Raw genomic sequence first — 15,226 nt, forward strand, 5'->3', positions numbered from 1 at the left:
TCAGTACTTACAAGTACACAATACATTATATACTAACTAATTCTAAATATTTGGCCCATTAACAGGGCTAAGTCCTGCAGCGAAATCCTCTACAATTTGTGGTCCCCATACATGGGGATCATGTCTTGTTTAACTATAGTAAATTTCTTATAAAAACTATCATGCAGTACTATACATAATTATAAATCTAATAAATTTAAGTGCTTATCTAATCTGTTTTTAAACATTGTCAAACTAGTGCTATTTACAACCCTCTCTGGCAATGCATTCCAGAAGTCTACCACCCTATGACTAAAGAAATATTTTCTTATATCTAACCTGCAGCCTTGCTTTCTAATCTTCCTGCCATGATTTCTAGTCCTATTTCCCTTCTCTAAGGTAAAGAAAGATCTCACATCTATGTAGTTTGTATCTGAAAACATTTTAAATAACTCTATCATATCCCCTCTTATACATCTCCTCTCAAATGAAAACATGTTTAATTCCTTTAATCTATCTCTATACTCCAGGCGCTTTAATGCAGCCAGGGAGTTCCAAAGTTTACCAATGAAAGGTATGAATGATCGCGAATACTGGTTAACTCTTGCGTTAGAGAGTTGGACAGAAAAGGGATGAGAGGAAGAAGAAAGCTTTGTGCAGCGAGGCTGCAGGAGGGGAGGCATGCAGTCAGCAAGATCAGTAGAACAGTTAACATGAAAGTAGCAATAAAAGATAGAAAGAGATGTAACATTCCAGCAGTGAGAAAGAGGCTGAAGACAGTCAGAAAGGAGAGTTGATGAGATGAAAAGCTTTTGATTCCACCCTATCTAATAAGACTGTGTGAGTGGAACCCCCCAACCTTGCGAAGAGTACTCCATACAGGAGTACAGAGTTAGCAGTTGGAGGGGCATGAAAAACTGGTGGAGACACCTCAGAACACCTAACTTCATAGAAGCTGTTTTAGCAAGAGATGAGATGTAAAGTTGCCAGTTAAGATTATGAGTAAAGGACAGACCGAGGATATTCAGTGTGGAAGAGGGAGACAGTTGAGTGTCATTGAAGAAGAGGGGATAGTTGTCTGGAAGGTTGTGTCAAGTTGACAGATGGAGGAATTGAGTGTTTGAGGCATTGAAAACTACTAGATTCTCTCTGCCCCAATCGGAAATCTTAGATAGATCAGAAGTCAGGTGTTCTATAGTGTCCCTGCATGATCTGTTGACTTCCTGAAGGGTTGGTCATCTCTGAAAGGATGTGGAAAGATGTAGGGTGGTATCATCAGGGCAAGAAGTTTGGTTAAGATCATTAATAAATAATAGAAAGAGAGTGGGTGACAGGACAGAACCCTGATGAACACTGTTAATAGAATTAGGAGAAGAAGAGTGGCCATCTACCATAGCAGCAATAGAAAACTTAAGATTATGTTGCAGAGAGAAGGATAGAAACAGTAGGAGGGCAGTTTGGAATTCAAAGCTTTGCGCCAGACTCTATCAAAAGCTTTTGATATGTCTAACGCAACAGCAAAAGTTTCACTGAAATCTCTAAAAGAGGATGACCAAGACTCAGTAGCAAAAGCCAGAAGATCACCAGTAGAGCAACCTTGACAGAAGCCATACTGGCAATCAGACAGAAGACTGTGAAGTGACAGATGTTTAAGAATCTTCCTCTTCAGGATAGATTGAAAAACTTTAGACAAGCAAGAGATTAAAGCTATAGGACAATAGTTTGAAGGATTAGAACGGTCACCCTTTTTAGGAACAGGCTGAATGTAGACAAACTTCCAGCATGAAAGAAAGGTAGAAGTTGATAGACAAAGTTGAAAGAGTTTGACCAGGCAAGGTAAAAGCACAGAAGCACAGTTTTTGAGAACAATAGGAGGGACCCCATCAGGTCCATAAGCCTTCTGAGGACTTAGGGCAGTGAAGGCATGGAAAACATCATTACAAACAATTTTGATTGAAGACATGAAATAGTCAGAGGGAGGAGGAGAGGGAGGGACAAGCCCAGAATTCTTCAAGGTGGAGTTGTGAGCAAAGAGTTGAGAGAAGAGTTCAGCTTTAGAGACAGAAGAGATGGGAGTAGTGCCAATATGGAATAAAGGAGGGAAGTGAAGTTATTGAAGATATATTTGGCTAGATGCCAGAAGTCTCGAGGGGAGTTTGAGTTTGAAAGATTTTGACATTCTCTATTTATGAAGGAGTATTTGGCAAGTTGAAAAACAGACTTGGTATGATTCTGGGCAGAAATATAAAGTGTGTGAGATTCAGATGATGGAAGGCTCAAGTACTTTTTGTGGGTAACCTCTCTATCATGTATAGCATGAAAACAGGCTTCATTAAACCAAGGTTTAAAAGATTTAGGTTGAGAAAAAGAATGAGGAATGTATGCCTTTTCAGCGTTCAGCACATAGAAATGGGTCTCTGACACGGAAACAGTAATCGTTCCAGGGAAAATCAGCATAATACTTCCTCAGGTCCCCCCAATTGGTGAGGGGCTGATGGTCAGTTGGGATTGTAAATTTTGTGCCCCATAAGTAGTGATGGAAATAAGGACATGTTAGGATTACTGCAAGGGCTTCTTTATCCATGGCTGAATAACGACTTTCAGTGGAATTTAATTTTTTAGAGAAGTAGCCAAGAGGCTTAACATTGCCATCAGTTTGAGTTTGACTGAGAAAACTGCCTACATGGGTGTTACTCATGTCAGTTGTAACTGTGAAAGGTAGGTTAGTTTGGCCTCTGGCAAGTACAGGTGCTTTAGCAAGGCATTCCTTTAATGTCCAAGCACACACACACACACACAGGGTCATTGAGGCGTGAGAAATAGAGCCAGACCAGTGCAGTTTCCCCTTTTGGCTGAACAGGTCAGTGTTACACTCGCTCCGTAGATTTTTGCATAAATTTTTATATAAAAACATATATATATATATATATATATATATATATATATATATATATATATATATATATATATATATATATATATATATATACACCGTTTGTGAAATTGCCCATTTCATGAAATGGGCAAAAATCATGAATGAACCTAACCTAACCTAACCATTTCATGAAATGGCCACTCCATTGCACATTTCATGAATTGGGTTAGGTTAGGTTAGGTTCATTTCATGAATTGGGTTTGCCCATTTCATGAAATGGGCAATTTCACAAACGTGGTGTAACATATATATATTCAAATTGTTCATTCAGTGCAGTTTCCCCTTTCGACTGAACAGATACGGCTACGTAGTCTGTGAGCCTGATCCGTGTGTGTGTGTGTGCTGGCTTATGGTTAGGCTAACTATTACCAGTGTTTTTACTTGCCATGGCATTGTTTTAAGACGGTGAAGATCGTGTCACCCTTCGGTACACATCTCCCAGAACAGTGTTTTCTTTTCTTTTTTTTTTATTGTTTTCACCTAAAAGACAAGTGGAGTGGGATGTTTATGTGAGGGGAGTTACAGCAGCCTGTAATGCCATGAGTCAACACTGACTAGACTGTGTAGTGATTTTCATGTAATATTTTTCTTATGTATGTATCTTGTGAGTGAAATATCATCTCTCTGGTGAACTGGACTGTAAAGGACAAACGTGATTGTGGGGAGATAAAGATAATCTAATACTATTCCAGTGATTTATTGTAGTGTGTGTGAATTTGTTCAGTGGTAATTCCTTCTAAAGCTATAACCCAGTGCCTTGATCACAGTTACCGCTACCATGTTTTTCAAAATAAATTTAAAGTTCTTTAATAATCTTTTCTTTATTCATTGTAAGTAATTTATTTATTTATAATTTGTTTGTTTATTTATCTATATAATTTATTACTTTTTTTTATTAATTTTTATTTTTTTCCCCGCATTACAAAATACCAGAGGCAATTCCGCTTCGGGGGATCCTGAGAAGGGATTGGAGAAATAGAACAAGATACAAAAATGAGATTGTGATCGGAGAAGCCCAATGGAGAAGATAGGGTGACAGCATAAGCAGAAGGATTAGAGGTGAGGAAGAGATCAAGTATGTTGGGTGTGTCTCCAAGACGGTCAGGAATACGAGTAGGGTGTTGCACTAGTTGCTCTAGGTCATGAAGGATAGCAATGTTGAAGGCTAGTTCACCAGGATGATCAGTGAAGGGAGAGGAACGCCAAAGCTGGTGGTGAACATTTAAATCTCCAAGAATGGAGATCTCTGCAAAAGGGTAGAGGGACAGAATGTGCTCCACTTTGGAACTTAAATAGTCCAAGAATTTACTATAGTCAGAGGAATTAAGAGAGAGATAGACAGCACAGATGAACTTAGAGAGTGACTATTGAGTTGAAGCCAGATGGTGGAAAACTTGGAAGATTCCAGAGAGGGGGCACGAGAGCAAGTCAAGTCGTTGCACACACAGATGCACACATAGATCCAGTTTTGGAACGAAAATAAGAATAGAGAAAGTAAGAGGGAACAGAGAAGGGGCTACTGTCAAGTAGCCTCTGACAGCTGTGTTTCAGTGAGAAGAACATTAGGTTTAGTAGAGGAGAGGTGGTGTTCCACAGATTGAAAATTAGATTTAAGACTGCGATTGTTGCAGAAGTTAATGTAGGAAAAATTGAGGAAGGTGTCAAAACATTTGGGGTCGCTATCACATTTGACAAATCTAACTCAAATCAATGTGTTTACATTTGCAGAATCCAAACCTTCTTGTATATACTTTGCTTTGTTATTTTCAGAAAATGCAGCATAATATGAGAAATTTTTAATATTCAAAATATAAATATCACTAAAAATATAATTGATATATTCAAACAATAAAGGCAATTTCAAAACTTCCTAAAATCATCTATTAATAATTGAACTATGTAACAATACAACTGCAATGAATGATATAGAAGATATTTTTTTTCTATTGTTTGATAATGAAAAAAATATCTTAACTAATAAATTCCCTGAGTAGTATTCAAAATAAAAGCAACCTACTTCAAAGGCAATGGCAGAGATGCAGTTTGTATTTGAATTTGTTGAACTACAATTTTCTAGAATTAGTGATTAAAAAGCACAATAATAAAAAGTTTCTGCATCTGCATTTGTCCAAAATGTGGTGTCATAATCTTTACATATTGAAATGGTTTTGACTTTAAATGTGTAGTTTATTTTTTTTACATATTTCTAATAGGTTAGTTAAACTATCTACCTGATGATATATGACATCCATTCTTAAGATTACCGAAAAAAGAATAGCTGTGAGAAGTGTGAATTTTTTCCCTGCTCTTACATATCTTAATCCTGTCATTCCCTCAGGTAATCCAGTATTCTCTCTTTCTTGTCCTTTTACACTCACTCCATCAGCATATCATAGTGATAATAATATAATCAAATAATCTATCTTCCTTCCCTGTGGCCAAACCACATTGGGATACAGTACTTAACCACCTTAGCCATTCTACCTATCCATTTACTGCTCATCTTACTTTTGCAGGTTGATCATTCTGAAGATGTGCCTTCAGTGATTTTGTCACTGTATCTTGTACCAAGTGCTGCCCATGCAAACGTGTGATCAGAGCAATGTTCAGAGCTGGAAAAATATATCAATAGGTAACAACAAAAAACAGCAATAATTATATATTAAAAGAAGAATACTGCCTCCCTGGAAATTGCTAAGTAAGCATGTAATATCATTCCTTGATCTAGTTACTGTGATTACATTTACACAGTGCACATGCTTGTTCTTCGTCTTTGACAATTTAGCTTAGTACAGATTTTTCTTACAGTCACCTAGTTGAGAATGAGTGAATAAAAGACTGAAATTTCTCTAAGCTAGAACATGCCAAGAATCAACAAGACTCCAAACATTTATCAAAAATTATTCTCCATAATTGTTTTCAATGAAAAAAGCAAAGTTTTCAATCTAGCCTAACTAATACAAGATAATATGAACCTACATTGGCAACATATACCACCGAATTTATTACTGTCCCTTTCAAACTGTCAACACTATGGATTAAGTCAGAAATATCTTAATTCACTTCCATACAAATGTACTGAATTGGCATACCATCCACCATGGAGTGGTCATTCTTGCCTCGGTCTTCACCTATTAGTACCACTCATGCATGGCTGTGACTGCTTGTAATATCTGATTAGCGCCCTAAAAATTTTGCTGTACAGGAAATTTTGTTAAGCATTAAAATACATTCCTAGCCTAAACTTACCTAACCAGACGAAATCAAACCTGTCTGTCAAGATTGTTCAAAATTAGCATTCGTTGGTTGGAAAGCCTCGAGAAAAATTCCATGCTTAAGAAAATTCCTATTAGCAGAAGAATTAAAGGAGTAATTTGCAATAGAAAGTGTATTGAAGAAGTGTATTGGAAAAATGTCTACTTTCTAATGGTGCATTCCTTTATCATGCCAATTAGACAAAGGCATGTGATGCACTACTTAACTAAAAGAGACTGGTAAAAGTCCAGTATAACTCTGGTATCTTAATTTTCATCTATATTCTTCTTAACCTTCACAAAATACTTTGTATGAATATAATACATTAGTAAATAATAGCAGACAATTGCCATCTACATTCTAACTCCAAGCTGGGACCTGTGGGAATGCAGTTTATGGGTGGGGGAAGACAAAAAATAATAATTTCTGGGGAGCAAATTATCAGAATCACCTAAAATATGGTAAATAAGGGACTAGAATCACTAAACCACACCCATATCCACCAGAAAAGCACATTCTGCAATAATAATGTTAAAAATACAAAATAAAGCTTTCCTTCTTTTCCCCATTGTCCCCTTCCCTGACACCAGTAAACTTAGAGACCTGTTGGAAAGCAGGATATTAGAATGGGGGAAAGACAGAATAAACCAAATTTTGTTGAAAAGTTCTAAGATGCCATATTTGAAAACTTGAAAAAAAAAATCCTAAGAAATCTAAGCTAACTTAACCTAACCTCTGCACCCCTTTGACATCCTCTCCTCATGATCAGTTACAAATCCATAATAGATTGACAAAGACTACTGAAATAAAGTAATTGCTTGCGTATCCGGACCGCCACTATCCAGAATATGCTACTATCCAGAGCTGCCCCCAAGCATATTCAAACCTGCTGCACGCGTGATTCCTCGATCCCTCTAGGCAGCAACATTTACTCCCTTGTTGTCCTGCTCCCTCCTACCCCCGCTGCCGGCCAACTCCACTCTCACCCGCAGTCAGCTCGAGTAATGGTGACGCTATTTGGCAAGTTTGTGGTGTTCTTCCCCACAGTGCCTACTGTTTCTGTGCATGATGATGCGTCATCAGATTATACATTTAATGTGCTTTCATGCATTGTTTTCTTACCCATTTGGGTTATGTACATATTTTTCTCAATTCATAAGGGGTCGAGAGGAAATTCCGTGTATATGGCAGGGCCTTGGCTGCTATAATCCCGACTCACGAGCGATTACTATAGTACCAACACATACTATATGGGTAGGAGGTGTAGGAGTGAAAAGTTTCGCAAACTGAGGTTACAATCAGAGCAGCAATCTTCCATGACAGGTACAGCGTAGCTACTGAGAGATATCTGACTTACCCATACTGCCTGTGCCCATAAATGAAAAGGCAAAGAAATTAGGTATAATTATAACTGAGAAACTGTAAATACTTGTCCAAGCAAGATGTATATTTTAATGTCACATACATACAGGTAGTGTAACTAGCATATAAAAAAAAACAAAGATCAACAGAAAATTACTTTCAGTTAAAATTTCCAAGCACTGTACTAGGTGAACATTGTACTTCTATGCATTAACACTTTTACATACACATAGTACAATAAGAAGGCTATCTAGGCATATAAGTGTGGCGTGTATAGAGTACAAGGTAGATTAACCATAATTATAACATGAACAGTATTGAGAAAGTTTTAAACCATCAGAAAAATATCCCTAACTGATGTAACAACACTGTAAGGCATTTAAAGAAGTTGGTTAATCTGTTTTGTACACACCACACTTAATATGCTTAGGTAGTGTTCTTACTGTACTATATGTCTGTGAAAGTTTTAATATGCAAAAGTTTAATGTTCCTCCAGGACAACACTCTGAAATTTGAGCATACTCACAAAGTCTAACCACGGCAATAACACCACCCATCCCCGACACTGCACTCCTCCACCGCTTATCCATCTGATATAAATATGTTAATACATATAAGTAGTATTCCAGTAGCCTTTAGCAACCTATTATGGATTTGTAACTGATCACAAGAGAGTCAAGCGGGGCTAACAGCAAAACCTGCTCCCCGCTAGATTAGGTTTGGGAATGTTAGGTTACATTATATTATGTTAGGTTATAATACATTAGGTTTAGTTGTGTAAAGTTAGATTACATTACATTAGATAGTTACATTACATTACATTAGGCTATGTTAGGTTGCATTACATTATGTTAGATTGCATTACATTATGTTACGTTATATCACATAATGTTAAGTTACGGCAGGTTACATTTGTTGGGTCGGGTTTGTTTAAATAATAAAAACTTTATCAGAATTTTAGGGATTTCTTTCAAGTTTAACCAAATTTGGCCTTAGACTTTTTTTTGCAAATCCAAATTTGGTCTATGTATTTAGGCCTTCCCAGAGGCGGTCCACGCTAGTTTTGCACCCTGAGTCAACAATCCACTGGTGCCTCCTCTGTCCCTCTTGCCCTTCCGCCAGGAAAGGAGAAGAGGTATTATAATATTATGGTATTACAATAATGCAGTGGTGTCAGTCTATCCCCCACCCCCCTTCCCCTTGCTTTTCCTCTGAGTGACACTCTCTATCTTTACAGCAGCAGGTTGATCCCCTTCTCCTCTCTCCCATCACCTTTTCTGACACAGACATGCACAATCTGTATAACTCTCAGCAACAAGTTGAAGCGATAATAGAGGTGCATCAGCGCCCACTGCACCAACATGATTTGAAAATGAGAAGTATTAGTCTAGAAAACTTGCAAGTTTTTTTTCCTGTGCACTTTTTTTTTTGGGGGGGCGTAAAAGTACAGAACCACTGCTTACCCTTTTCCTTCCCCTCCCCCCCCAACAAGCTTGGGGGACTGTGGGGAATCGGGGCTTTTTAGGGGGGAGCCAAAAGAGGCGAGATATGGCGTTCCGAAAAAAAAAATCTAACCTAACCTAATCTAACTCAGGCTCAGTGTGCTCCGGGAAGCAAAACGGAGACAACAATTGCGGACTTAGATTCTGGTAGGTACCTAGAATGTTTACTTTATTACTGTGGACATAATAAGGTCGAGCACTCACCAAAACTCTCAGTGACGGTAAACATGTTACATATACTGCACTGTGCTATACGTATTATACAGATCGGCGTGGAGCAGTGATTCTAGAGAAAAACCTTTTTTTTATTGAGGGCGCTTGCGCGCTCCCAAATAGATAGTGCCCTGTGGGGTTGCCCACATTGCCCATAGCAAAAACCAGCTCTGGGCCTTCCTCATCCAATCTGCCCCTTGCCCCAAGTTTGTTGGTGTTGGGAAGGGGCTGGTGGTGAAATGGTAGATCTTATTCTGCAGTTTCACCACGAAATCAAGACTGATTCCCCTAATACCGTGCTTTACCTAACCTCATCTCACCAAACTTAACTCAAACTAATTGTATACAAAATGTCTTGTGAAAGCTTGTAAAAAAAATAGGTTCTTCTCTAGAATCACTGCTCCACGCCGATCTGTATAATACGTATAGCACAGTGCAGTATACAGTCAGCACCCAAAGCGATGGCGCGAAACATCCCGCGCCATAATTTTCGGCGGGAATCAAACCACCCCCTAGCAACAAGGATCAAATCCGCCGATTTTGTTGGCGCGTAAATAGTGGGCTCATACACGTGACCTTGAGCAGCTGATGAAGTGTAACTGTCTCAGTGTGAGGCATTACTTCATACGGGCTGGGTGTGTCTGAGTGTCTATGTTGCACCACGTGTTTTTTCTTACAAAGTTTGCATTGCTAACCTATCTTGTGCGTAGCAATGGGGCCAAGGAAGGAGCTGACAAAAGATCAAATTGCAGTTATAAGTACCCTGAGCCAAGTAAGAAAAGGAAATAAGGAAATTGCTGCTATCATGGGTGTTACACTCTGTAGTGTGCAGAGTTGGACGAAAAAATACAGGGACGCGGGAGGGAGTGTCCCGCCGCCTTCTGAGAAGAAGAGGACTGGGAGGCCTCGTGTCACATCTACAAGGACCCTGAAGATACTGAAGCATCAAGTGGACAACGAACCACGCATCAGTGCCAAAGAACTCAAGGAAAAGAACCCTAGGCTCCTTCAGGAAGTCTCAGTGCGAACAATTCAGAAACGCCTTCGTGACGACCTAAAATTCCGGTATCATGCACCACGAAAGAAACCCATTTTAACAGTGGTACAAAAGAGGAAAAGGCAGTTGTTTTGCCGTAAACATTTAGCATGGGATCCAGAGAAGTGGAAAACAGTTCTCTGGTCTGATGAGGCAACTTTTACAGTGACTGGCAACTGAGGAGGGAAAGTTAGGCTACGTCCTGGCTCAGATCCTTACCTCCCTAAGTACACTGAGGGAACTGTAAAACACCCAGCAAATGTTATGGTATGGAGAGCATTTGGGTATCATGGCACTGGGACATTGGTAGTGTTGCCAAAAAATGTCACTATTAACAAAGATCGCTATCTTGAGCTTCTTGCCGAACACCTTGAGGACTGTTTCACTAAATGCAACAGTTAAATATTTATGCAAGACGGTGCACCAGCTCACACTGCCAAATTGATCAAAAATTGGTTTGACTGGGTCAACATTGAATACATCAAAGATTGGCCAGGTAATAGCCCTGATTTAAACCCAACAGAAAACATCTGGAGTTTGATAAAGCGCCGCTTACGTGGCCGTGACACCTCCACAGTGGACAAACTTGTCAACCAAATCCAGATTTGGGAAAACCTGGAGCCTTCATTCCTACAAAACCTGGCTTTATCTGTTCCAAAACATTTAGAGTTGCCTGAAGAGGCATGATAACCCAACCAAGTACTAGAGGAAAGATAAATACCATGAAAATAACTTTCTTTCTAGTTTTCTTTTGTTGCGAAGCGAAAAACATGCTGCGCCATCACTTTCGGCGCTGACTGTACATAACGTGTTTACCGTCAGTGAGAGTTTTGGTGAGTGCTCAGCCTTAGTGTCGTACACAAGCCTTCAAATGTGCGGTGCGAGTTTTCTATAAGTTCAGCAAGCTGCGGCGAGCCACAGAGCTCCATCACACTCGGAAATGAGTACACTGACTTGCATTTGTTTATAGCTGGGGTTTGTGGGTAACTGCTGAATAGGATTCTTATTTTGTCTATAGTTCTTTTGTCCAATGACATGCCACCACCTCTTAACACCACGAGCTGCGCCAATGGGAATTTACTATATGTATTCGTAGGCGGGGCACAGCTGGGCAGACAGGTGCACAGAGACATCTGTGTGCGCAGTTCAGCTATGGCCACCAGTGACATTAGTTGTAAAGGTTGCGAATTTGATTACTGGGAAATCATCGCTCCTGCGATGCAAGTCAGTGTACAATGGAGAAGAGGACCAGCCAGGACCTTCATTCTTTCGTTAAGGTATTGTGAGGAGGGGTATTGGTAGAGGTAGGGTATATTGTGTGGAGCTATAAGAGTACCGGTGTAGGGGGAGGGAAACTGCCCCAAAGCAAGGATACAGTAGGTTAGGTTATGTTAGGGTTAGGTTAGTGTTGAAGGGGGGGGCGGTCACATTAGGTTAGGTTTATGTTAGGGTTAGGTTAGTGTTGTAGGGGGGGTCTGGGGGGCACAGCCCCCCCGGTTAGGTTAGGTTCCGTTAGGTTAGGTTTTTGTTCTTAGATTTTTTTGGATCGCCATATCTCGCCTCTTTTGGCTCCCCCCCAAAACCCCCGATTCCCCACAGTTCCCCAACCTTGTTGGGGAAGAGAAGGGGGGAGGGGAGAGGAAAAGGGGGGAGCAGTGGTTCTGTAGCTTTACTAAAAAATACATGAAAATTATGGCACTAGAGTTATGCTGGACCTTTACCGCAACTACGGCTGTGTACTCGACGGAGAGAGAGAGAGAGAGAGAGAGAGAGAGAGAGAGAGAGAGAGAGAGAGAGAGAGAGAGAGTATAATTCATTTTCTTTTATGATTGGGGAACAATAACAAATATTCACCTGTCATATTAGGTCGAATCCAAGGGGCCCGAGGGGCGCAACACTCATAAAAGGAACACCGGAGTTTTTCAAAGCCCGCGTACAGAGCAGCTCCTGCCACACCAAGGGCTGACACTCCTAGGGGCACCGATCCCTCACTCTCTGGTATCCTCAACAACAACGTCAAGCAAACAAGAATCCACCCAAGACGATTATATGGTATGGATAGCTTCATTTTGGTGGCGTGACTTGTGGCGTGACTGTTGTTTACGTCTTCTCAACCTCAAGTAACATATAGAAAGGATACACTGCACCTTAATATTTGGAAGACAGTGATAGTGCTTCCACCTGTTGGCTACTAATATATTTAGAGAAAACGTTTTTATGGGTAACTATATTTTTATTCTGTCAGAGAAATGAGGTGTTTCAAGATATTAAGAATATCATGCCACAAATTATATGAGAAAATAGTTGAAGAACAATTATCAATAAACTTTGGCATGCCTGATTTAAGGCCAAAATCAAGCATGCTAGAAGAACCAGCTTGAGCACTACCTCGATCTAGGTAATCACTAATCATTCCAGCAGAACATAACGTATTAAGTTGCTTAACCTCTTAAATGATCAAAACAAGGGCTATATCGCACATGTAATCTTCTCAACGACCTAGATATACAGTTAGTGCCAGGCAAGCCATCAATAACTGCGATCTTAACACACATCAACAATACTTTTGTCACACAGAAATTACACACGTTGAATAAGGCTTACTCAGCATCTAAGACTTAACCAAGGAAGTTATATTGATGAAGACGCCACGCACCTATCCCGCTGTTCTAAAAAAAGTGAAGCAAGTGGGCGGAGCTTATGAAGCAGTTATAGCGGTTGGCCCAAACCATTGCCCTCCCGTGCAATGGGAAATTGCCGCTTTTTTTTTTTTTATTATTACTAGAGGAATACTAAGAAAGAACTGATGGTTTAACTTATGTAAACCACATTATAGTTTCCTAAATATGTCATGTAGACCTGAAAACAGTGTTATTGTGAAATAGCTATACAATATTGAAAGAAATGTAGTAGGACGTTTCTGGGAGAAATTACGGCAAAAAGATTACTTTTTCTCGTTTAATGCATGACAAGGAACAAATAGTGAAATAAAATTTCAGTGATTGATTATTTTCCAATGCTCAGTGACATGAAATCACACATTATTCTAATCAAAAGCTATATATATATATATATATATATATATATATATATATATATATATATATATATATATATATATATATATATATATATATATATAGAGAGAGAGAGAGAGAGAGAGAGAGAGAGAGAGAGAGAGAGAGAGAGAGAGAGAATATTAAATAATGCATATCTCTTAGAGAGAGAGAGAGAGAGAGAGAGAGAATATTAAATAATGCATATCTCTTAGAGAGAGAGAGAGAGAGAGAGAGAGAGAGAGAGAGAGAGAGAGAGAGAGAGAGAGAGAGAGAGAGAGATACATTTATTATTGAATTAATAAATAATTACAACAAAGAAGGAGGATGGGCCTTGCCACCCACCCCGTGGGCAAAGACTTAAGGTTAAAGTATCAAAAATCTAACACTAGACATTATACACAACAAGAATACAAGTATTTCAATAAATATATACACCTTATTGCCTAAACATCCTACAGTCTGGGGGCAAACTGAAGATATTCCCTGAGTATATCCCTGAGGGTGGCAGAGTCTAGGACAGTGGTTCCCAACCTGTGGTACGCGTACCACTAGTGGTACGCGAGGGCCTTCCAGGTGGTACGCGAGCACTTTCGGGGTCATGAACGATTTTTAGTTATTTTTTACTTCACAAAAATGATTTCCGATGTGCTGTGAGCAAAGTCATGCCCCGCATTGACCAGCTGGTGGAGAAGAAGCAGATGCAGCCCTCGCATTGAGTTGAATTTTTTTTAGTTCATTTGTGTGTTCTACTTGTAAAATTATGGTAAATAAAGTAATATCTGATCGAATTGAGTTTCTCTGGAACCAGGTGGTACGCGGCGACTGTACAGGACCTCCAAGTGGTACTAGATCACTAAAAGGTTGGGAACCACTGGTCTAGGAGATGGTCAATGAGGCTATACAAGTCATGCTGATCTTGTGGCCTAAATTCAGCAATGTGAGGACATTCCATGATATACTGACGCAGAGTGTGTTCCCTTGGTGCACCACACACCACACAGCACACACCAGGAGAAGCACTGACTTCCCAAAAGTATTTGTAGCCTAATCTGATCCTCATTGCCACCCTGTCATGTGATGCAGTGTGTCTCCCGTAGGTAGTAAGCACAGCTCTGGGAGACACGTGCATAGTGAAGACTAGTGCTACTGTCCCTATGGCAATAAAGCTCCAACTGATCACTAATGCTACTTTGTACAAAGTCCTTAATGCTACTCTTAACATAACCCAGAATGTACTCAGTGCCAGAGTTCACTGTGTCATCTTGTAGGGCACACTGAGCAAGGTGGTCTGCTTTTTCATTTAGCAGGATATCCACATGAGAGGATATCCAGATGAAATGGACCGTGGCACCGGCACCTTCTAGGGCGTGGATGAGATCAAGACACTTATTAACTAGATCACAGTCCATGGGGGAGGTGGATTGAAGGGCATACAATGCAGCCTGACTTTCAATAAAGAAATATACATTCTTATGGAGAGGCGCCACAATGTTGAGCGCCTCCAGTACAGCATACAGTTCTGCTCTAGTGGAAGACATGGGTGCAGGGAGCCACCTGGAAACCTCAATGTCTGTGTAGAGACTGGCAGAGATGTAGTCACGGATGAACAGCCCACATCCAGACCTGCTGCCATTAACTGACCCATCACAATAAACATGAGTAGCCTGAACGTGTGGGTACTTGGACAATTTAGTCATGAACATGTCTTGCAGCACATGAGGGAGCCAGTCCCTCTTGGGCTGATGCAGACAGTGAATATCAACACTGACACAGTGAGGGTTCCAGGCGGGTTGTAGCGGTGACATAACAACGTTAATACAAGCCTCGGCTACACCTACACTAGTCAGTACTTCCAAGATCTTCCTGAGGTATGGTGTTGTAGAAG

General features: G+C 40.0%; 1 protein-coding gene across 1 annotated transcript in view; it reads right to left on the minus strand.

The window, feature by feature from the left end:
- LOC123515173 (torsin-1A-like) overlaps nucleotides 1-12,417 on the minus strand; it is a 94,729-nt gene extending 82,312 nt beyond the window's left edge. The window contains exons 1-2 of the mRNA XM_045273681.1: nucleotides 12,137-12,417; nucleotides 5,423-5,526 (exon numbers count right to left, since the gene is read on the minus strand). Coding sequence (XP_045129616.1) covers nucleotides 5,423-5,526; nucleotides 12,137-12,350 — 318 coding nt within the window. The 5' untranslated portion in view covers nucleotides 12,351-12,417. The remainder of the gene's footprint in view (nucleotides 1-5,422; nucleotides 5,527-12,136) is intronic.
- Between the last annotated feature and the right edge of the window lie 2,809 nt (nucleotides 12,418-15,226).

The sequence above is a fragment of the Portunus trituberculatus genome, chromosome 38 (genome assembly GCF_017591435.1).
Source record: "Portunus trituberculatus isolate SZX2019 chromosome 38, ASM1759143v1, whole genome shotgun sequence".
Classification (NCBI taxonomy): Eukaryota; Metazoa; Arthropoda; class Malacostraca; order Decapoda; family Portunidae; genus Portunus; species Portunus trituberculatus.